Raw genomic sequence first — 22,379 nt, 5'->3', positions numbered from 1 at the left:
TCAATGTCAAATTATGGGTTATTTATTGAATAATCAAAAAGGTATTATAGGTCTGCCGGCTGACTAGCCGCCAGTAGCTGACAATAGGGAAATAGAAGGTGGTGTTAGGAGACTATTTATCAGGCCTGCTGCCATGCATGCGTTTAAAATTAGGGTAATCAGCTGGCATGTAAACAGTGGGCCCAGCAGCTGGCTGCCAGAGCACTGAGCTATTACTCACTTTCCACTTATCTGCACTGACGTCTGAGGGCTGTGGGAGCTGGGCTTCTGTAACAATGACACTTTTAGTCAATAGCTAAAAACTGTGGGAGCAACAAATGCATGTCTGGGCATTCAACTAATTCATACTGTGCAATTGAACATACCTGATATCATTTTCTGGGAGACAATAACAATTATTTTGTAGACTTAGTTTTTGAAGCAGAAATATGTGGAACGGAACAAACCACTTTGCAGTGTCACGCTATTTTACTTACTGTGTTCACTCCCTCACCCATGTGCGCTCTATTTTGCCTGGTAAAATAAAGGTACATTTGCTTATGCTCTTTTGATAAAGCCAGCTCTCAAACAGTGGGTCCTAATCAATGCAGTAAATGGCAGGGGTTAAGATTTGAAACCCAGAGTCCCTAGGCCACTTGTAAACTAATCTGGCAGGGCAGCAGTGGTGCTAGAGGTCAACAGACATGATTAGGCGGGTGTGCAGAGGGCAGAGGAGCAGCGCTGAGCCTGCCTGTGTGTGGACATATGTGTTTGTGTGAAGGGCACAGGAGAGGGCAGGGGGAGCTGAAGTGGCCAGATCATCTTTCCCTCTGGAGCTTTGGCCCAGGAGGACGGCTGTGTGGGCTTTAGTGGCTATCCTGACACACTTAGAGGATATGACGAGGCAGATAAATTCTGCTAATGCCAACAGAGTATATTCAGCATTTGTGGATGTGACAGTGTATCTCAGCAGTTGATTTTATTTTATTTATATTTTTCTGTAGATCTGGAAGAGATAAGAGTTTTGTGGCTTAATGGAGAGTTTTTGCCCCTTAACTAGATGTTTTCTGTGTCTTTATTTTGTAGCACAATACTGCAAGTTGATTGTTATTGTTGCTGAACAAAGATAGACATGCACTGTAATGGAATCAAAATAATCTTATTTGGTTCCCAACGTAGAACCACTGATGGTCATTCCACCCTTGTACACGGATGGTTATTGTATGATATGCTTTGGGCTGGAGAATGGGTTTGGTTAACCGCATTCAGGTTGAAACTCTATCATGAGGGGTCCATCCTTATGTATTAAATAAAGTGGTGTCTGAGTGTGCTCCCCTTAAAGAGCCCTATCAATCTGGGCCACTTATGGACTCCATAAATTACAAACCAATCACAGGGCCTCACTAATGCTCCGCACTGGAGACACAGAGACAGGGCAGAGGAAGAAAAGGGAAGCATTGGTGAATTTATGCAGCCACTCTCCTAGGTATCTGTCCATCTATTTGTCTCCCCTCCTGCTTTTAAGACCTCTGCCACGTCGACACTTATTGCATGTTGCCATATTTTCATCCCTCAAAAAGCATTAGAAAAGCCAATGCCGGTACGGAGTAAGTGAATTAGGATTGGTTTTTGCCTCCCCTGGCCACAGAGGGAGGTAAGGTTACCCACAATAAGATCAGAAATGAGACCAATTTTGTTTCCGTTGCCATTCAAAACAAACAATGGGCACCTAATAGCCCTGCAGCATCTGTGGCCTGAACATACATGATGGGCTGGTCGATAGATGCCGACAGCTAGATGGAGGAGAGGAGTCACACACAGGGTCCGCTTGTATGAAGGCACGGGCCACTTACAGGCTTGTGCGGGCTGCCTGGAACACTAGTTAGTGGTTGGTGCCAAAGTGGCCTAAGTGCTTTAGAAGACAGCGATCATATCAGGGAAAGAAGGAGAATAGGGTTTATCGACACTGCGAGGGTGACAGGAGGAAAGAGATGTTCAGGGACGGTGGTCATGTCCTAGCAACAAATGGTAGGTGATCTAATCTTCAGGCATTACACTGACAGACAAACCATAATAAGAGGTTAACACTTGAGGGTTGTCAATAGATATGAACAAGGTGCTCTACTCTATTCTGGTTCGGTTTTAGTTCTCAGGAAATATAATTTTTGAAGTCATGGTTTTCTAAACATTTTTACTTAATCTTATTTTGAGGGATTTACCTACCGTTACAGTTTAAATGAGAATTTACTGCTTTTTATATGTGATAATGTATCTGTGGTTTATGGTTTTTCATTATATCCAATAAGTAATAGTTTGTGGTAAGAAGGTTACAGCAGCTCGCCTGCACTTGAGATCACCCTGGCCTTACTGTAAGGTACATGGGCTGCCTTCGCTCTGGCCCTGGTAATAACATTAGCTCAGACACATGATGTTGTAACAGGGTCACACAGTGCAGCCATATGCACATGCAGGGATAGGCTCATACTAAGTGACCTATGGAGGTACATATACGCACACACAAACCGGCTGGCTCCCTTGGGTGAGCTGCTGAAGGAGCTGCCTCACGGGTGACTCCTCATTAGCACCCATTAGTCAGGTGCCTGTGTGGGCTGTGTGGGGTCACCCTTCAGCAGCTAACAAGTGTGCTAACTCCGTTAGCCTGTGCGGCAGAGAGAGGGAGGAGGAGGTTACACCTGCCCGCACACGCACTCACCCTGGGGGTATCGATTGCAACCGCTGCTTCACCTTTGGCTTGGTGACCTCACAACGATGTGTTTATTTACTCCAGGCCCAAACACATGTTTAACACGCACCGCTGGTCACACACATGACCAGGAGGGACATTAGGGGGGACAAGAGGGTCCACTAACTGTGATTTAGCTTCTAAACAGGCCCCCTCAAAGCCCTGGAAACATTTTCTATAGGCTATTATAGTGAACAATAAAGGCCTCCGGGTTCAATACAGACATGTTTGTAAGGAGCATTGACAGCATCTCTCAATAAATTACAAATTAACAATAAACTACAAATATACTCATATTTTCTTCCTAACAAGCAGTTCAGTGCTGTGCTGTGAGAGAAAGTTAAAGCCTCAGAAGGACCGGGTTCAGATCTGACACAGCACTCGCAGCTCTCGCCACAATTCTGCTCTTTTCTGACACTTGGGCTGATAACATTACAACACAAAGGCTCTGGATATGCAACATAGACTTTTATGAGTCTGCCAACCCTGTGATGAACTTTACCTCCAGCCACTGTGTGAGAAAGGCACTTCATCATGCTGTTGCAGAGGGACAGCTCTTTTACATGTTTCACCACTGAACCACCTAAATCTCAAACAGTGACCTTGCAACATGTCGACAAGAAGGACTCCACTCTGGTTTTATTACTAATATATCACAAATATTTAGGGTGGCTGACATATTGTATTCAGTAATCACCATTCATTAATTTTATGGAGCAATACAATAAAGACACAAAGTTCAATTTGCGTTGCCAATGGACTTTGATGCTTTAAACAATAAAAAAATAAGAAATCATGAGAAGATTATTTTTCTGTTATTAATACATTTTTTTACATCTTAAATAAGTAAAATATGGAAACGTCTTTAATTATGTTATGAAGAACCAGTTTTAATCAAAAGCAATATTTGGTATAAAAGAATAAGAGCATTTACAAGCAAGTATAACCAATTAAAAAGTTAACATTCAGTCAACGGCCGTCTCAGAAAAAGTGACAAAACATTTATGAAATGATTCAATGATTTTATTATTTTGCGTGAAGCAAGCAAGGGGCACCATGTCGGACACATAAGGCAGGAAGCCAGGCCGACCATCCATAGTGATTAGTAGTAAATTTTTAACGCACGCTCCATACATATGTCTAGCTGTCAGTTTTACGAGAGCGTTTATACAGGCAAGTCGCACCATGCCAGCTTGGACCAGATAGCCAGGACGAAGCTCCACAGCACGCATACACACACACATACAACAGTGTCTTCTGTCGTGGGGTCTTTTAGCAGCGCCACAGGGACCAGTAGTGTCACAGCCCTGTCAGTGCACGATGCTCGGGGCCCTAAATGAAGGCATCAAGGCGCTCTCATCCCCAGCTGTAATAAAAGCCAGTCAACAAGCCCCCGCCGCGGGCTACACATAATGGGCTTTTTATTTCCGTTTGGTCGCCTCAGCCTACAGAATTAAAGCCCAGTTTGGTAAATGGAGGACAAGGTGGTCTCAAGGTCAGAGAGAAAGCTGCACGGAGGAGAGCAGTCACCTATAGTTAGGTATGGGGGCGCATTGGTTAAGAATGTTGTGAGTTTCTGGACTGAATGGGGACTTTCTATGTGAAACTACCATGCATACGTTTCTTCCAAGTACTCAAGTTTCCCCTTTCACCAATAACATGTGCACAACATGGCCCAAAAAGGTGTCTTAGGACTTACCCGCCATCTCAATTATCAATTAAACGTCACTATTTACACACTTATTATTGACTATTATAATTATTTGTTAAAACGTTGCAAAGTCAAATCACTTAGTAAACAAATGCACATTCACGGTCACATGATTTGGTATGATCACCTAAAAAGAAAAGCCAAAATGAGATATAGAATGCATTTAAAAACTATAGCAGTGTAGCAGTAACATATGAAAATCAAATTAGGCTGCTGTATGCTAAAATTAGCCGTGTGACTTGGCTGCCGCCCAGTATGTTCAAACTGACCCTGGTGATCTCATTTACCCTACCTGCCCTGTTTATGGAGGTACAGGAAGCAAATGAGCAACGTCAAAGAGGTCAGAGGTCGGGCCGTGTTATTGTGCCATTGCAAACTAACTGATGGCATGTGTTAAAGGCATTTCTTTGGCATGTGACAGGAGAACAGGATACTGCATGCAGCATGGTATTCAGTAATGAGGGGAAAAAAACAACAGAGGAAAGAGTGTAAACAGCGACAGGTGCGGTGGCAGGTCCGACTTAACAGCACACTCACACACAGGCACCTGCGTCGAGCATATGGCCCCGCTCAGAGAAAGTGTTTAGTCTTTGAGAACAGACGGGTTTATCTTCACAAAGTTATAAGAAACCAATTAGCCAGACCATTCCAAGTGGCTGGCAGAGTGTGATATGGCATATGTGAACGCTCATTTTGGATTACAACTATATACAAATTCATTATTGAACCATTTCTAATAAACACATTTTGAAAATACTCGAATCCTGATTTATCTTGGAATATTTGGGTGAAACATTTCCCTGATTTTTCCAGCATTCTTATTCTACTGCTGCTGTTCAGTACTTTGTTGGGGAATACTGCAAATTGTGGGGGCGATAAAGGATGTCTAATCTTAAAGCCACTTTGTACCTGTAACAATGTCAATGCCGTTATAACTAGAATATGAATACGGTACTTATCATAGCACCTTTTCTCTGTAGAAAGCGTCCAAGATTAACTTTTTACAACTAGCATCACCAATGCATTTAAGTAGTCATCCATCCTGTATATGGACAAGATTCTTTTAGCTTCAGTAGACGTCAAAATGGCCTAATGACCAAAGACCACTATTACACCCTGGTTGTCAATTACAGAGCTCTATGGTTTTTTTTTTGGATGAAACGTCCCATTACAGAAGTGACTAACCCTCACTGTAGTGCGTCGTGAACATTAACACCTACGGGACTCCCTTTTAGGTGATACTCTGCTTAATTGACTGTGAAACCTTTATCACTATCAAGACAGAGAGTGGGTGTATGAAAAAAAGTAAAGGTGAGTGTAAAAGGGGCAGTGGCGTAGGATGAAGGAGAGGACAGGAGCAAGACTTGAGCAAAAAAGGTGGAGAAATGAGGTGAGCTGATGTCCCTCACTACAGCTGGAGTGGTCATATAGGCAGGTACCCTCCAAATGAACCTCCACCCCTCCCCTCGTATTAACCCCACCCCCCCAGTGTACCGAACCCTACTACTCCGTCATGCTATTACCTCGCTGTCTCTTTCATTATCTGCCGTGAACTCTGGGTAACCTCGTTGCGCCCATTCTTTATGTCACGGCCCGCAACGTGAGCTGTGATTTAGGCCCATCCAGTCAACCTAATTTGATTTCATCATTACAGGGCATGGGCGAGAAATAGTGGGGGGGGGGGCAAAAAGAAAGTTGTGGAGTGGCGGAGGTGGAGGTGAGGCTTGCGGTGTGTTTGGAAAGAGGGAAGAGGTAAGGCAATCCCGGGAGGGGGTCATATCGGTAAGCGCTGGGCAAATGACTTGAAGAGGCTAATAAAGTAATCAAGGCCTTCGTTACATGGCCATAATATTCGCCCTAAAACACTGATAACTATTACCGGCCTCAATCATTAGCAGGCATTAATGGATTTTCCTTCCTCCTCTATATCCTTTGCCCTACTCCTTATGTATGCTTCTCATTTGAGTTGCAGGTTTGGACCTCCATGCCGCATACAGTATGAAAAGATTCCGAAAAACAACATTGTCTTTTTGTTTCTCACTTGACATATATAATGGTCAAAAGTCTTGAAAGTTTTCCTTGAAGCTGGGGTAGGTATTGAAATCAATCCAACTTATTTAAAAAACGTTGGCTAGTATTCACACGCATGTTTGTCCACTTGTCCACTAGCACAGCTTTAGAATTGCTTTTTTCCGACATAAAGTGAAGTGGGATTGACCACCAATGCACATCAGCTCTCACCCCAAAGCGTCATAGCAACACACAGCCCAATCTCACCAGTTTGCAAACAATTAACTGTTTTACTATTAGATGCGGACAACACAACAGTCTGAGTTTGTCATAAAGAACTGCTTTCACAAAGAATTATAGGGAAAAGTCCAAATGTAGTAAGAAGAAGAAACAAGTTGGATAATGCAGCCCAACATTACAGCTCACAAAAAATGGAAGGCAAGTCCAACAATTGATCTCTTAGTCTAGATCTTTTAATGGCATGGTAGAACAATATTAATGCCTTGTTTGGGCCATACAAAACGTTTGGTTTACTTTTCTTCCTATTCCAACAGCTTGGAATCTGCTTAAAGGTCGACCCGATTGACTCTTGTGACCTGAACACAAATTGTCAAACCTACATCTACTTTAAACAAGATTTCTTTTGTTAAGTTTTGCCAACTGGCTTAAAAACATTCAAAACAAACTATAACCTTCATGGTGGAGGTAGATTATCCTTTAACTTAAAAACAAAAAAAAAGAGTCTTGATTTATTGCTGGTTGCTCACTGGCTCCCGCTGAAGACCAATCAGGCAGACGCGTACGCTCCTCTGCTTGACATCCAGACACAGACACTGTCATTGCAGGGTAATCACCAGCCATGAGGATACATGGAGAAAGACAACAAAGCAAAGTGTCTTCATAGCCAAACCAGCTATTATCTTTCACTCAGAGCACACAAAAGGCGAGCCAAGACCCCAGATAGGAGGCAATATAGAGGGTATACACTGTGTAGTTAGCATTGAATTGAGCGTCAGATGAAATTATGTTATGTCTTTTAGCCTGTTATCATGGAGAGGAGGAGGAAAATACTCGAGTGATGCATCTATCTTGTTGAAGTGGCAAGTCATGAAATGGTCATTGTATTTAACCCAATAAAAAAGGCATCTCAATAATTGTGATTAAATATTGTGTATGCATTAAGTTTGTGACAGAAGGCTTTCGGAAAGGGATTGAATGCATTTCCACCGTAATGATATAACATGAGAGCGTATTTGTCAATGTCACAGTCAAAAATATTGCTATTTCTGAAAATTATATAGATATATATATATATATATATATATATATATATATCAACAGGCATAAGGCGCGTTTGGATTGATTTAGATTTAAAAGTGCACACTGTAATTTCTCTGGTTAAGGGTTTTCTAATTGCGTTGTTCTTACATATCAATCGTCCAATAATGCAATTACTCTTACAGTGAGTGGACCCTCTTTTTCACAGATCTGACTGGTCTGTTGGCGTCTCCTGCTTGTTTCCATGGATGTAGTTATGTTTAATGCCATACTGTGATTGTATTGCATTTCAAGTAAAGCAATAACACCCCCCCACGGAGAAAAAGTTACATAGTGCGCTTTTAACACAACCTGAAAGCCTGTATTACACCATCTGGCGCTGGTAATATTATTTTCCACGTGAAATTATTAATATTCTCATCCACGCACAAAACACACATATAAAAAATGGTTCCAAATCGACCTACCTGCGTGCATTGCTCTGAACACACTTTTTTTGCCAATAATCCCTGTGTTGGGAGCATCACTGCCGCAGCAGCAGAGCAAACATGCAAGACGTGACACTTGAATGACGCCTAAATATTTAATCAGGAGCAGTTATGTCTGCCAGGTTATGCCTCCATCTGGGCCGCAGTCTACGGAAAGCCTGCTGTGCGTGCGTTTGGAGACCTTGAAACTAAATGAAAAAAAGTGTCTGCGTTTTTTTAACTGTCGAAAAACGCTCCAATTAAGAATACGCACGAAATGGGCCCTCCAAAAGTCTGAAATGTAAAGATATCCTAGAGAACAATGGGGGCCAATCAGGATGTTTTGTGTAGAGTCTGCAGTGGTCCGTATATTTCAAAAGTGATCCAAGGAGAAAAGCAAACGAGCAGCTGTGGCTCAAACTGCTGAAGATGTATTGAATATTGGGAAATACTTTAAAATAAGGGTTCTTGCTTAATAATTTATAAAGTATTACGCACTAGTTATTTGTTTATGCTCTTGTAAGGCATCACATTTGGCTTATAATACTAACAATAAGTAAAAAGACATTAACAAAAAACTTGATGCGTATTGCACTATTTCTAAAAACAAAGTGATACATTCTAAATACCTTGTAAGTGCTTATAAATTTAAAAAGAATAACTACTTATTAATGTCTTATAAATCGCTTATTTTAAACCGCAGCCAATTATTGTTTAAAAATTATTACAATAAATGTTATGCATAAATTATTAATGTTAAACTAATTTAAGTAATGCAAGCGTAATACTGGTTCAATCTAAAACAAAAGTTCAACATTTTTGTGTGTTAGAATTGTCTTTGCTTTACTCTTTCATGTAATATTGATTGCGTGTGGATATCTGTTTTCTCTTATTGGTCTGTTAACCATTTGCACTAAATGAAAAAAAAAAAAAAATGCACTTACCTATGATGAGAAGGCGATTGGAAAGAACATGGAAAACACAAAAAGAAATGTAATTAGGAACATCAGAGTGCAGCACATGGCTTGTATTTCCACATTGAGTCTGTCTGAAACCATGTAATAATCTTTATATGAGAATGGACTTATTTCATAGTACCACAAGATGACCATAAATCCAAACGCGCATTATTGTTCACCGCAGTCATTACGTGAATAGCATGCATGTCAACAGTTAGAACCATGTCTTCTCAAGGAAAACGTAAGACATTTTAATACCACCCAGAAAATGAAAAAAAAGAAACCTTGTTAAAATTCAACTGAACCACAAAGTCTGGCTCCGCCCCTTCCTGCTCCCACTCCATCTCTCTCTCTCCCTCTGTGGTGTAAACACGCATTGTTAGGTTAGGGGTTAAAAGTGTTGTTCTTAGATTCTCTCAGCACTAATCTGATTTCTCCTCTCTTTGCGCATCTATATTTATTTGGTTTTGTCAACACTCTCTCCCTCTCCCTAACACTGGCAGCGTATTGATCGTTGCTAATGGATTGGCTCTGATTCCGGAGACGTCTAACATGCTTTCCTATCCTCTTATTTTCACCCGGGGAAATCAATGAGGAAAGGCCTGCGAATTTAGACAAGATCAGGTTTTAAGGAATCTTCCAATGAGGCAGGGCCCACCGAAGTGTGAGTAGGTGGGTGGCAAGTGGCAGGTGCTATTATGAAACATTGTCTGGCTTAACACATGAGGGAGAGTTAAAAAAAAAAAAAACATAATCTAGTGTCAGTGTCGCTGTAATGTATCCAAAATATTAAACTTAAACTAAAAAAAAATTACAAATATTTAATACACATGGCTTACGTACTCTGGCTCAGGCCCAAGATAGAAAAAGGCAAAAGGTCCAGTCTCCTGCACTTCCTATCTGTATAAAAATGAATAGGGGGAGGGGAAACAATAGATGCAATCATTCAATACTTAATTCACAGTAGTCACGGATTGTAGCAAGTGTTCAGCTGCATAGTGCAAAAAAATATTCCATTCACAAAGTGTGTGTGTGTGTGTGTGTGTGTGTGTGTGTGCGCCATCTTTGTGCCAGAGCAAGCCCAAATAAATGAGTTTGTAAAGAACTAAAAAATTATAATCCTGACAATTTTACAAGCAAAGTTAAGTCATTACAATTTAGTTTAGTCTTCTTTATCCAGCTGTTTATGTCACATTAACTTTAATTTATCATTCAGAAAGTTTGATTTCATAAAGGCCACAGATTAGAGGAACAGTGATCTATTAAACTATGTAAATTAAAGTAAATGTCTGGTCATAATTGCAAATAATAGTAAAATGGCAAATTTTCTTCTCACACTAACCGTAGCACTGAAATTTGGTGTTGTCACATTCCTAATGCACGCTTAATTATTCCGAACCAATATTAGTTTGGTGTTCAGCATTTCTAATTTAACTTAACCGCTCAGAATGTTGCGGAAGCGTGAATATGAGCTCAACTTTGGTAAAATCCTGCTCAGTTCCAGGCCTCCACAGAGACAGCGCTGAACATGCAGAGACACAAAGGTCCCCACAGCTCGCTCACAGCGGATGAAGCAGTGTTAAATCTGAGAAGGTAATCAATGACCAGTGACGAGTGTGACTGCGCCAAAGTGTGCGTGTGACAGGGAGGGGGCCCAGCAGGTCTGCAACTGGATCCTGGGGCCAGATCATTTATAAATGGGGGAATATTGATGATTTGAGTGTGTGTCCGTCTGCTGTGTGGAGGTGGGAAGATATCAATGTGCTCTCTGGCTCTTCACACAGCCGAGCAAATTGGAGGAGTTGTCAGGAGTCACAACACAAGGGGCCAGCCTGGGGGACGAACAGGGCCGCAGACAGGACGCCATGCTGGGGGGCCAATGGAAGGACATGATTGTTTGTAAGGAAATCAAAAATAAAATGGAAAAATCATATATCCAGGATCACCACAGCAAACTATTGTGCATTGTGGTATAATAATGTGGCATAGGTTTGGCCAATAGGGTCTTTGTTTTCAGTTTCCTTACATCACCCGACCCCAAATACACTGGCTTGTTACTCCAGGAGTCACAATGTTAAAAATGTCATAATGGATGTGACTGGAGAGAAAATGAAGTTGACCATAATATATGGTTTCAATGATTAACTGACATCAGATCTTATTGCCAAGAAAAGTGTTTCTAACAAAAAATAAGCAGCAATTTTGAATTTCCAAAAGTAGAAATGTCAGTTAGGTTCCTTTTCTGTTACAAAGGATGAAATAAATACTGATTTCTAGCCTCAAAATTGTAATAGAGCTTCACAAAATTCAAAATTTGTCGTAAAGTATCTGTAGATAAAAAGACATTTCTGTAATTATTTGTCCAGGAAAACTTCAAAATTCAGGATTCATCATCAAGAATGCCATTGTCATAATCTCCTCAACAAATAATGTGAAATGTCTTTAAACCAGACAACGATATCACTCACATTAATCTGATGGTTTTCATTTGACAAGACCAAAATCATATTTTGTGATATGAGGTTAATCCCAGTTTCTCAATTGAAGTCACATAATGTTCACGTTTGCCTTTTTAATAATTGTTGATATCGGAAACAATTTGTAATGTGGCAAGTAAGCCAATGTAACATGATGCTATTCTTTTGGCTAAGAAGTTAAAAACAAAAAGTAAAATCACAAAACTCATAATAAATCTTGCTAGAAATTCAGTGTCAGCCAAAAAGTTGTATAATAAAGTTGATGGAGCATTTTGACTGAATTTCTTTGGCACCTGCCCCTCCCTTCTTCACCCTCGCCCCCTTCAGCCCTTCGACTTTCCCTCTCCCACACAGCAGCAGTGGCTTCTGCTTTGTCCTCTAACACAAACATTCCCACAGCAAACGGGGGCACAGAACCGTTTAGCCCCTTTTACTTCAGCTATCCCCCTCCGCCCAAGCCTGCCACCCCTCCCTCTCAGAAAAGAAGGGGTTATCCTGCCTTGCCTTGCCTCCACGCCATTTCTCCGACCCCCGATTTCTCACACGGGGTAAACACATACAAAACAGAACCTTCGCCGGTCAACAGCTGTACATGAAGTGACAAATTGGGGTCTTTGTCCGGCTAAAATGGGTGGGGAACTGCTAATTTGCACACACATGAACACACACAAACATTTAAAGACGCCCTTTTGCATTGTCGCTCGGGGTCCATGGCAGAATGGGATAATGTGCGCTGGCCCCCGCAGTTTAAGAGGAGAAATATGGTGCTGCCTTTGTGGGAGGTGGAGAGGTTCACTTCATTGACGCAGTGATATAGAGACAGATAGATTAACACAGAGAAAGACAGAGAAGTGCATAAGCAGGAGTGGAAGGAGAGAGTTGGAAGATGGACTCCAACTATAACCACTCCAAGGGTTGCAACTTTGAAATACAGATATTTGGATGAATGTTGAGTAATAAATTAGACATTTACAGCTACCAATAACTCTACCACTGTTATACTGTTTACTGCTACTGCTCCAATTGATTTTGCGACCAGTAAGAACGGGAAAATACTGCTACTTCTAAACAAGTAAAAGTAATCACAGGTACTAAACAAGAAGCTGACTCTTGTTTCACTTTCTCTAGGCATTTTTCCATCAAAATGTGTTCCGTTTTATTAGCATGGTACACGAAAACTGTTCTCAAGCCACATTCCATGTTCATTATCGATGGGAATCAGAGAATCTTAAACCAAAATTTAATTAAACACCATCTGGCCCACGTTCAGTCCATTAAACCTGTGGTATTGAAGCATTAATTAGGGGAATGGAGTACATGTGGCAAATGGGGTTAAGATATTGGCACAGACAGGAATTTGGAGTTGGTTTTACCCTGTGACACTGCTCCTGTGGCAGGTTTGGTTACAAATGAGTCCCGACAAAGCTCATTAAGACGCCCAGAATAGAGCGGCAGTCTGACCACACTTTATTACAGCACTGGAGTCTCACCAAACTCACACGGGCTAATAACACAGGTCACATTACTGGCAATGCGCGAGGTTGTGCTGCTTTTGCAACACAAAAACTTCCATTTAACGGGCAATGTGGACTAGAAACTGTAAAAATTGTGAGTGAAACAAGATACACAAATGTTTAGGTGAAAAGTGAACATGAGTTTATTTTTCCCTGACATTTAAGAGTCTGTGAACTTGATTTCCAAAGATATGATCCGCTCACAAATGCTGTATTGCATTTGCACATTTTTACACATCTGCTACAATTGCGACCACAACCACAAATGCCAGTTTAACAGAATCCAAAATATCATGTGGAAAGGAAAAAGAAAAATGAGTCTGAATTAGGGTTGTCAATAAAATAAATGAATCAATAACAACTGCCAGATAAGAACCGTTTGGATTTAGAATGGACCTGATCTATGTTATATTAAAACATATTATCTTTAGGAGGCTAGATTGAACTGAGAAGACTTAATTTAGATTCTAAAATAGTCACGATTCTTAGTTTTTAATGCGATTATATTGTGGTCTGATCACAATTATCGATTAACTGAATAAACTTTCTGTTAAAACTTAAATGTACTTTCTAATTGGCTTCTCAGTGAATCTTAATACAATAGGATTAACAGACCAATAATAGAAAACCCATTTCTACGCTCAATCCATATCGCATTAATGAAAAGATCATTCTAACACACAGAAATGTTTAAATTTGTATTGGATTGGGATGTAAAAAAACATGTTCAATAACAACATAGTATCTCATAAAATCTAGTATTAAGCCTTTCTCTCAGTGTCATTTAAAAAGTTTATCCTCGTAACAACAGAATGAGGGCCCACAATCCGACCTATGACAACCACCTCTGCCTAACCCCTTAAACCCTTGGACGCACACGCACACACACACACACACACACACACACACACACACACACACATGCATATCCATGGCCAGCGGTGGTGGGCTGACCCCGGGGGTGAAAGAGCTAAGCGTTTGACAGACTCCACCTCTTAACTTGTTAACTTGCTAATTAGAGCTCCCAGTCACTTCATGGGACGGGACAATAGACTGCGGCCTGAGCGATGAGAGCGCGCGGGACCCTAAAAGCCATAGCAACCCCCCCCGCACACACACACACACACACGCTCCCCAACCCCATACACTCTACTAGACCACCTGCCCCCTCTCGCTCACCAAACAGCAGTGTGTATTTGCCAGTGTGTATCTCGACTTCATGTGTGTGAGAGTCAATTCCGGGACCATTGGTGATGTGTGGGGTCTTGTTGCCACGACTACGGGTGAGGAAGGGTGAAGGATATTTCCCCCCTTGTCTTAACTCCTACGTGTCTCTTTCTCCCAAATTCTCTCTCCTTTCCTCATCCACCCTTTTGCTCTCTTCCTTAACTTCCCTTCGCTCTCTCCATCTTTTACAACTCGTCTCCCCACTTTCCCTTTTCGCTCTCGTTCTCCACCCCTCTCTCTCTCTCTCTCCCTTGTTTTATCTTTGTCCCCCCAAATCCATCTCCCCTTCTTTCTCTTTACCCCTTTCTCTCACCCACTCTCTCTACCCAATCTCTCTCTCTCTCTACGCACACACCCAAAGTCCGGGGTAAAGAAAGCAGGGATAATGCCTCGTATTTGTCCAGTGGTCTCCAGATCGGGGCTAAACGGGGTTAAACATCTCCCCATGTTAGAGTCCTGTTCTCCAAGGTTCCGTCATTAGCTCGCAGCTTACAGGGCTATTACGGACACAGCTGCTGCTACTCGCTGGGTAAACACGCTCACATGCGCAGACTACACCCAGCGTCCAATGGGAACGCGTTGGATAAGGCCTGTTTGTGGAACATGGTTGGCAGGAATGACAACAACAGCCACTGTCCAACTGGCATCGACTTAAGCAGGCTCGATTTGTGTGTGTGTGTGTGTGTGTGTGTGTGTGTGTGTGTGTGTGTGTGTGTGTGTGTGCGTGCGTGCGTGTGTGTGTGTGTGTGTAAAGACATGTGTGTGTGTTTGGGTGAGATGTAAATCACTCTGGGTTAATACAGTGCTGAAAGAAGTGGCCATTCAATGTTTCCAAATAAGTAACAATTGAAAGAATCCACTGGTCAAAAGCCATGTGTTTTCAAGCCAAAACATGTTAGTGAAGATCTTCTGGGCACAAACGGTCAAAGTAAAACTAAAAGAATGCATTGGCTGAACATTAAAGTAATCAATCCACATGCTTTGTTTTTTTAAAGGAGACATATTATACAAAATCTACTTTTATGAGCTGTCAAAGTTGTCACAACAGTGTTTCCTCATCATTTTATGACTTAGAGTTGTATTTTCATTAATTCCTGCATGTTTGAGTAAACCTCAAAGTCTCCAAGTGATACATGTTGGGTTCAGAAAAATATCATATATTCAAAAATACAAACATGTAAATGAAAATCTGCTGCTTGTTTCATGGGAAATGTCACTATGAAGAGGCGGGGCTTATTAGTTCTGCTGTTTTGAACAGGAAGTCAATGTACCTGTTTCTAGTCTTTTTCTATCAATAGCGCAGTTGAACAAAATGTAAAATGAAGATCTACTTCAATCAAATCAACTATAAAAACAATATGATGCACTTAGATGATTAAAACGTTCCAATGTTGTATCTGTCAAAATTGAATTAAATACAGAGGTAAGGATCCAGAAAATTTGAACTTTACTAAAAAGAAACTACAGATCTGGTCAGTGCGGTGTGGCTCACATGAGGTGTTTGCTGCTCCCTTTGGCCTTGTGGCATCTGGGAGCGCTGTGGGAAGCCTGTGTGTTAAATAAATGACTGGGGAGTTTAGCCCATGTGCTAACCATGTTACAATAACAGGAGTGGTGCGGGCCCGGCTCAGGCAGCACTCAAGCCTAACGCAGGGCCCTTCCGCTGGGTCGCCTCCCCCGGGTGAAGCCCAGGCCTCGCCCAGGGCCTTGTATATTATTCCCTGGCAGACTCTTTATTTTTCCTCAGCTGAGACGGAGTTAGATCAAAGGGGGCTTTAACCTCGCGTCCCCTCCAGCCCACTGTCCAGATCTAGAGCAGCTTCAGAGCCACCAAGGTTGAGGGAAGAAGCATGGTGCCAGGGAAGGTGTAAAGTGTTTGTCTACTCATCTGAAACAACCAGCTGTTCAGCTGTGGGAGTTATATGACCACAGGGGGAGACGGGAAGGAGAGAGAGGTAAGGGGAGTAAGAAACAGAAGGAGGGGTAAAGGAATAATCAATGTATTACTTATGGATAACTTACCACACTTCCAAGTAAATGAACCAAATGCTAGTTACTTAGATGTGTAGTAATGATGCACTCGGAATGCAAGTGCAAATCATGTCTTTAATCAAAAAAAATTGTGTTAAATATTTTACATGATTGATGTGATGACCACAATTTCGAGTAAGTAAATATTTTTCAAAACATAGATTGAATTTCAAGGTAATTCTTCTCTGTCTATAAAGAAATTGGCAACGTTATCAAAGCTAAAAACCATGTTGATGAGAACCCCACTTCTCAAAATAAGTAAGTGAATTTTAGTAGTGTCTTTGTTTATGTAGAATAGGCCAACAAGGAAATTTCAAATACCATGAATTTGAAGTAGACATAATTTCTACATTTGCAAAACAATGATTTTCTCCACTGGCAATTTAATATGAATAATATATGATTTATTTTCCTATCTATAAGTGGGCAATCAACACATTTTAAAGGCAAACTCAAACTTGTAATATAAATTGGTTCATTGTAAAGCCAATATTTTCTGAAGACACATCTGCAGATAGAACATGCCTCCCGGTCCCCATGATATCTCTGTGTTCTCAGCCTTTCTGCGTGTGTTGGTCTATCCTGATCATACTTCACCCCGCCTTTGTCTGTCTCCCCCAAATTACTCAATATCTATTTTTCTTATTCACCTTCCTCCCATCTGCAGCCTCCCTTTCCTCTCCAGCGACTGGCTGGCATCTGTTAAGCCGCTAAAGAGAAAGTGCATGCAGATCTGTGTGTATGTGTGTGTTGGTCTTGCCGGGTTGGATTTGAACAAGCTCACGCCTGTTCTGCCCCGGTGGCCTATGAAATGAGAAAGGCAGTCACTGTGCTCCAGACCTACACTGATAAATCTACCAGGGTTACCCCAGCATGGTCGCATCTGCACAAGTGTGTGTGGGGCAAACGCATGTGTTTTTGCATATAAGCGAGCGTGCATGCATGTAATGTGTGTGTGAATAGTGATCATGTGCGTCTTCAGCTCGGTGACGCCAGAATAGAGATTTGGAGAGATTTGATTTCAAACAAGCCAAAAGTGTGCGCTCCTGTGTGTGTGTGTGTGTGTGTGTGTGGTAATATGCCATCATTGCCCCAAACGTGTGACATTAAAACACCACCGAGTCGATTCTTCTTCAGACATTTTATCATTCAGGTCTCATTTTTACCCATGTGCGCACATTTGCCTCCGGAGAATTAGAGGTCATGTTACCAATCTATGGGAGCACTCAAAGACAGGGGCCAAGGAGTGGTAGAGAGACACCGGCAGAACGAGGGAGAAAGAGAGAGCGACGGAGCAGGCTGGGAGCACTCAGAGCCTGAGGTTACCTTGCTTATGACAGCGAGGTCAGATATTGAGGAGGTGAAGTCAATACAACACACCATTTAGCAGCCATATTTGTCTGGAGACAGCACGTTCCTCATCCGTTTACACTCAAAAAGGAGAGGAGAAAAAAAAGAGGATGCAGATTCGTGGTCAGCAGTGATAGTTTTATAAGGAAGTTTGGGCCCTCTCATTACAGCTGTTCTTAAAAATTAATTTCTCTTTACCGTGTTGTCATTTTTCTGTTATTTGATTGCATAAGTTATACGCATTTGACACTGGGGATCAATTTCTAGATAGCTAGTAAAGTAAAAAAGTAAAAGTTTTCTTGTAATCAGCATTAGCCATGGTTTGCTATGTCACACTATGGCGACCCCATTGGGAAAGGCATCTGATATCAAACCGGCCAAGATAAATTCCTTTAGATCACGTTTCTGTACTTGCATTTTGACCGGTGTTTTGTTTTCATGATGCAGACGTATTTGACGGAATCTCAAACCAAACAAACTGCTCTTGATGGCTGCTGTTGTTGCATCAAACTGATGCTGGAGCGGTTGTTCCAGTGTGTGACTTTTACTGTGTTTTACTGTCCCAGCGGCCGCTCTACTGCTGCAGCAGGAATACTAGCACAGCCGTGACACTCACCGAGGGGCTCGTTCAACAAAGCAAATATTGTCCCTGCCACACACAGGCGCTCACACAAACAAGCTTACACATCCGCACAAACACACAGCATAATAATTCATGCGCAGGGCCAAAACGAGCAGCCGCATGCATCTTTACTGCATGCACGAGCACGCACACACACATGCAGGTCGGCCAGGCATTTTTTATGAGCCCGGGTCTGTTCTGTCTGCCATATTTCACCTCTTTAGTGTGTGTGGGCAAAAATATCTTCAAGTCACGACAGCTGTAATTGTGGAGCACATTAAAATGGGTGCAGGGTGACACCTCTAACCACCTTCTATTAAGACACACACACACACACACACACACACAGAGAACAGCCCCTCCTCTTGGCCAAAGTGCTTTCATTGTGGTCGAAACGAGGAAATGAGCATCACTAAATGCATCAAAGCTGAATGCCTTGCTTTCTGTAGATGGTGATGTCTTGATTATATGTGTCAAATATCTGTCTATTTCCACCAAAGGACAGGTCTGACAGGTAAGAAAGAAAACAGACAACCTTTTATGCAGAAAATGGTTTGAATGGAAGAAATTGCAGCGTTAACAGAGGCCATGGTGCATACAAAAGCTGCCGTTTGCCCAATGTATTAAAATGAAACAAACCCATTGTCAACTTATATCCAAACATGCAAGATTAAAAGTTCTAAACAGAACATTTGCAAAATCTTTTTCCATAAGCGCATACTAAAAACGGGACGATTTGTAGAGCTGTGGTAATCAAAAGTATAAATATTTGTATTGGTGAAAACTGAAAGTAATCTTGATTTAGAGTAGACATAATCATGGATCCCACAATTGCAGTGTATGTGCAAGTATTGATGTAGAAGTAATGGCTGCAGCAGATAAGCCAGGACAAGGCTTTACAGGGGAACAAAAGCGAGGGCAGCCTGACCGATACTGTCCCCCTTCTCATCTCTTCTGCTAAATCGCTTCACCTTTCAAACACACCAGCATCTACAGGCCACAAACACGCACACTACAGGAATCTATACGCTCTTAAGCACACATGCACGGTCCGATTTAACATGGACAAGTGGGCAGTGGCTGGAATTCAATTGGCCTCTCTCTCCAGCCTTTCAGGGTGTCACAGTACATGCCATGCAGTTAATGTGGTCCAATCTTCTCCGCAACACACACTGTCAGCTCTCATTTGAAGGCCCAGCGTCAGGAGTGGCCAGCGGATTGAGCACACATAGACGCCACCCACAGTCCTTGTCCTTTCTGTCCGGCTACAATATATACCTGCAGATTCAAGATGGTCTAAAATAGTTGCACATTAACCACTCATGTCTGTGTTATTTCTGATTTTTGTACAAATATTCACTGTCCAACTAAACAACGCTTAATGCTGAATAGGAAACAGTTGTTCTAATTATTATTTGGTGACTTAAAGGCTTTTCAAGTTCATCACCTGCCTGCCTCCATGGAGCAGTTTTAACTTTGGCTTTTATGCTCCACAATGTCATTATACATATCTATCTACCTGTCACGATAATAACTATATTGACTTATACATAATAGCTGGAAATCTATATTTATTGTGTGTGCACTTTTTTGTTTTTTTGTATGACAACATTTGAGCTGTAGAAGGTCAAAAAAGTTACTTCTGGATATTAAATAAGTCGGAACATGTTTAATTTTGCTATGTATTAATGGCAGTTAATATTTTTTAACAATATCATACAATTATGTTATTCAGGGCTTGGGGTTTTTTGTGTCAGTGGCATAAAGTAGTTGCTGTAGCAATAATATCGCACTTTGAAATGTGCTATCGTGACAGGTCTATATCCACTGTATCTTGCTATATCTACTGTATCTCAGTATTATTGAAATGGATGTTTTACAAATATCTTGAAAATTCTAAGAGTGAGCAGGCTCGCTTCTCCACAGATCTGGCCTATAACTGGATAGATACATTTAATGCCATATTAGACAAATTTTGTCTGGACCCTCTGCAGACAAAACAAAGTTACATAATGGATCTTTAAGCACGTATAAAATGAAGATTGCCCCAATAAATGCATGAATCTCTTTCTCTATTCAGTAGTGGCCACAGTGACATTATGTATGTATTGAAATGTGTTAGTGCAGGTGTGTTATTCTTTATACCTCTATACTCTACTGTAGCTGGGACCCGTCTTAATGTTCATAGTCCACCTCTCTTGCTCTGCCCCCTCGCTCCCCCCTCTCTCTCCTCAGTGTCCTCTCTTCTCTGACTGCTTTCTATCTATTTGTCTCTGTGTCAGTGTTGAGCGCCTCACACTGCCACTTTAGCTCCTCTCCCCATTGTGCCCGGGTCTGCCTGCCACACCGACTTTTCAATTGGTCAACAAGAGTAAACACCGGTTGTGGAGCATCAATCACATCACACACACGGACAGGGAAACTGAGAGAGACACAGAGAGACAGAGAGACACAGAGAAAGAGAGTCTCCAATTTTACTCTTCCACCTTTCTTACAGCCAATATGAGCAAGACAATCCTCCAAGACAAGACAATACCCTGCCTGACTGTTAGTGCATGTGTGTGATTACAAAGTAGCTCAAACATTAACAGGCTGTGAAGTGGAAGCACGACAATGTGGAGTGGGGAATTACCATTATCGAAAGTTAAATTGGAAGTTGAAGACAATTCCAGCCACTATGACTTCAAGATAATGTCATACACACATTCTTTTTTTTTTTTTTACTATTAAACTATGAACTAGAAATTATAGATTTGTAATTGCATATAGAGAGAGCCTTGTTATGAATTGTAAAGCTTAATATAAATAATATCAGCCTCAACAGCAAGACAAATATCTGTAAGAAATCATATTGGCCCATTCCTACTCCTCAGGCAGGTCAAAGGTCAAAAAATGCTACGTTTCAGTGACTTGCATTGAGGTTAAGGATCACAGAATTTACAATACAGCCATTTATAAGTCATAATCATACAGCTGTGTTTGATCAAAAATACACAATGTAAACTGTCAAATATCAAATTGTACCTTAGTGAAACAACATAATAGTTTGCAGTCATTGATGTCCAGAGTCAGACTGGACTGGAGTGCACCTCAACGCGGGCTTGTTAACGCAGCTAAGTGAGCAGGATAACACAATGATTGTCTGTCAGTGAGTTCACTCTTACCTACTGTGCACTGTACCCCTACCCTCTACATGTTAAGCACAAAAACACTATAAACTGTACAAAAAAAACACTATAAAGAATTACGCCTCAGGTGAAGAGTCTTGCATCTCAAATGAATGGTTTGCCAGTCCTCACCTGAGCACTAAATCACAGAGGAGTTAATTGGAAGAAACAACAGCAACAATTTGGCAGTATATAATGTTTTATGTATGTGTTTTTATGACCATATCTGCCTGGTGTCGTCTCATTGTGTTTGCACATTAAAGCGTGTGTGTATATATACTGCATTATGATCCTAATGAGACACCGTAGATGAGAGGGGGGCTGGAAAAGCGCAGAGGAGCAAGAGCATGATAAGCTTCTTAACAATGATCACTCAGTGTGTAAGAGAGAGAGAATTATGTGTGTTTGAGCATCCCTCTCGAGCCTCTCCACTCGCACAATCTACGCGCCGCTCATTTGCAATCAGTAATTAGAATGCTAATTAGCCCCTGGGAGCTAACGAGAACTAGTGTATTACAAGGGCTTGATTAGGACCGCCATATTCCTGAGGGGGGGATTTACACCGGCACCCTTTTGGTGTCAACGTGTGTCAATCCAAACTGCTCGACCAATTTGGGCCGATTTTGATTATAATCTGCCAAAAGTGGCTCATAATGTCAGAAAACAAGGAATGAATCGCTTAAAGGCAGCAACTTTTATTTTGACGGTTGCTTTTGGCAAAGACTGCAATTATTTAAGAACATAATTTCCTCTGCAAACAACAAAATGCCTGATGTTTGCCCAAAAGTTAACCTCTTTGCTCAGACATTTCTACTACGGAATCTCTCTCTCTTTCTCTTATTAC

The 22,379-nt window shown here is 41.5% G+C and overlaps 2 protein-coding genes across 6 annotated transcripts in view; both read right to left on the bottom strand.

The window, feature by feature from the left end:
* rnf220a (ring finger protein 220a) overlaps positions 1-22,379 on the bottom strand; it is a 135,195-nt gene that overhangs the window by 59,700 nt on the left and 53,116 nt on the right. Inside the window, exon 3 of one of the 5 annotated variants that reach the window (XM_072440986.1) lies at positions 9,991-10,047. The exons of the other annotated variants lie outside the window; for them this stretch is intronic. Coding sequence (XP_072297087.1) covers positions 9,991-10,047 — 57 coding nt within the window. The remainder of the gene's footprint in view (positions 1-9,990; positions 10,048-22,379) is intronic. 5 annotated transcript variants of the gene reach the window in all.
* The window catches only part of tmem53 (transmembrane protein 53), a 153,097-nt gene continuing 148,937 nt past the window's right edge, over positions 18,220-22,379 (bottom strand). The window contains exon 4 of the mRNA XM_072440996.1: positions 18,220-18,237. The gene's annotated coding sequence lies outside the window, so the exon portion shown is untranslated. The remainder of the gene's footprint in view (positions 18,238-22,379) is intronic.

Source organism: Eucyclogobius newberryi, unplaced genomic scaffold (assembly GCF_026437365.1).
Source record: "Eucyclogobius newberryi isolate DKJ021-1_F unplaced genomic scaffold, fEucNew1.0.hap1 SCAF_12, whole genome shotgun sequence".
NCBI lineage: Eukaryota > Metazoa > Chordata > Actinopteri > Gobiiformes > Gobiidae > Eucyclogobius > Eucyclogobius newberryi.
Note: the sequence above shows the minus strand (reverse complement) of the source record. Positions and strands in the feature narration are given on the sequence as shown.